Source organism: Pygoscelis adeliae, unplaced genomic scaffold, assembly GCF_000699105.1.
Source record: "Pygoscelis adeliae isolate BGI_AS28 unplaced genomic scaffold, ASM69910v1 Scaffold838, whole genome shotgun sequence".
NCBI classification, from domain to species: Eukaryota; Metazoa; Chordata; class Aves; order Sphenisciformes; family Spheniscidae; genus Pygoscelis; species Pygoscelis adeliae.
The window spans coordinates 75,000-76,183 of record NW_008825277.1 but is presented as its reverse complement, the minus strand read 5'-3'; the positions used below and the strand labels follow the sequence as shown (position 1 = coordinate 76,183).

At 60.4% G+C, this 1,184-nt stretch overlaps 1 protein-coding gene across 1 annotated transcript in view; it reads left to right on the top strand.

The window, feature by feature from the left end:
• Positions 1 to 1,184, top strand: part of NEFH (neurofilament, heavy polypeptide) — a 4,073-nt gene that overhangs the window by 479 nt on the left and 2,410 nt on the right. The window contains exon 2 of the mRNA XM_009329859.1: positions 156 to 1,182. Coding sequence (XP_009328134.1) covers positions 156 to 1,182 — 1,027 coding nt within the window. The remainder of the gene's footprint in view (positions 1 to 155; positions 1,183 to 1,184) is intronic.

The following is a 1,184-nucleotide window of genomic DNA, read 5'->3' as shown; positions in this document are numbered from 1 at the left end:
GCTGGAGGGCCAGGAGGGAGGGCGGTGGAGCTGCAGGGCCAGGAGGGAGGGCGGTGGAGCTGCAGGGCGCGGCTGGCAGCTCCTGGTCACGGGAGGAGGCGAGAGCTGGGTGAGAGGCAATCGCTGACTGCCCTGCTCTGGTCTCTTCCTGGCAGAAAGCTCTTGGAAGGGGAGGAATATCGGATCGAGTCCGGCTTTGGGATGATCTCCTTCCCTGAGGTGGTCCCCAAGGCTCCCAGCATCACCACCGACATCAAGGTGAAGAGTGAGGAGAAGATCAAGGTGGTGGAAAAACCTGAGAAGGAGACAGTGATTGTGGAGGAGCAGACAGAGGAAATCCAGGTGACCGAGGAAGTCACAGAGGAGGATGAGGCTGAGAAAGAGGCTGAAGAGGAAAAAGCTGAAGAGGAGGAGGAGAAAGAGGAGAAAGCTGAAGCAGAGGGTGAAGAAGAGGAGGCCAAGTCTCCTGCAAAAGAAGAGGCCAAGTCCCCAGAGAAACCCGAGTCCCCTTCAAAGGAGGAGGCCAAGACCCCAGCTGTCAAGTCCCCAGAAAAGCCACCAACCCCCTCAAAGGAAGAAGCCAAAACCCCAGCTGTCAAGTCTCCTGAAAAGCCACCAACCCCCTCAAAGGAGGAGGCCAAGAGCCCAGCTGTGAAGTCCCCAGAGAAACCTGCAACCCCCTCAAAAGAGGAGGCCAAGAGCCCAGCTGTGAAGTCCCCAGAGAAACCCCCGACCCCCTCAAAGGAGGAGGCCAAGACCCCAGCGGTGAAGTCCCCAGAGAAACCTGCAACCCCCTCGAAAGAGGAGGCCAAGAGCCCAGCTGTCAAGTCCCCAGAGAAACCCTCAACCCCCTTGAAAGAGGAGGCCAAGACCCCGGCTGTGAAGTCCCCAGAGAAACCTGCACCCCCCTCAAAAGAGGAGGTCAAAACTCCAGCTGTCAAATCCCCAGAGAAACCCCCGACCCCCTCAAAGGAGGAGGCCAAGACCCCGGCGGTGAAGTCCCCAGAGAAGCCCCCGACCCCCTCAAAGGAGGAGGCCAAGACCCCGGCGGTGAAGTCCCCAGAGAAGCCCCCGACCCCCTCAAAGGAGGAGGCCAAGACCCCGGCGGTGAAGTCGCCAGAGAAGCCCCCGACCCCCTCAAAGGAGGAGGCCAAGACCCCGGCGGTGAAGGCCGCCGCGAAAGT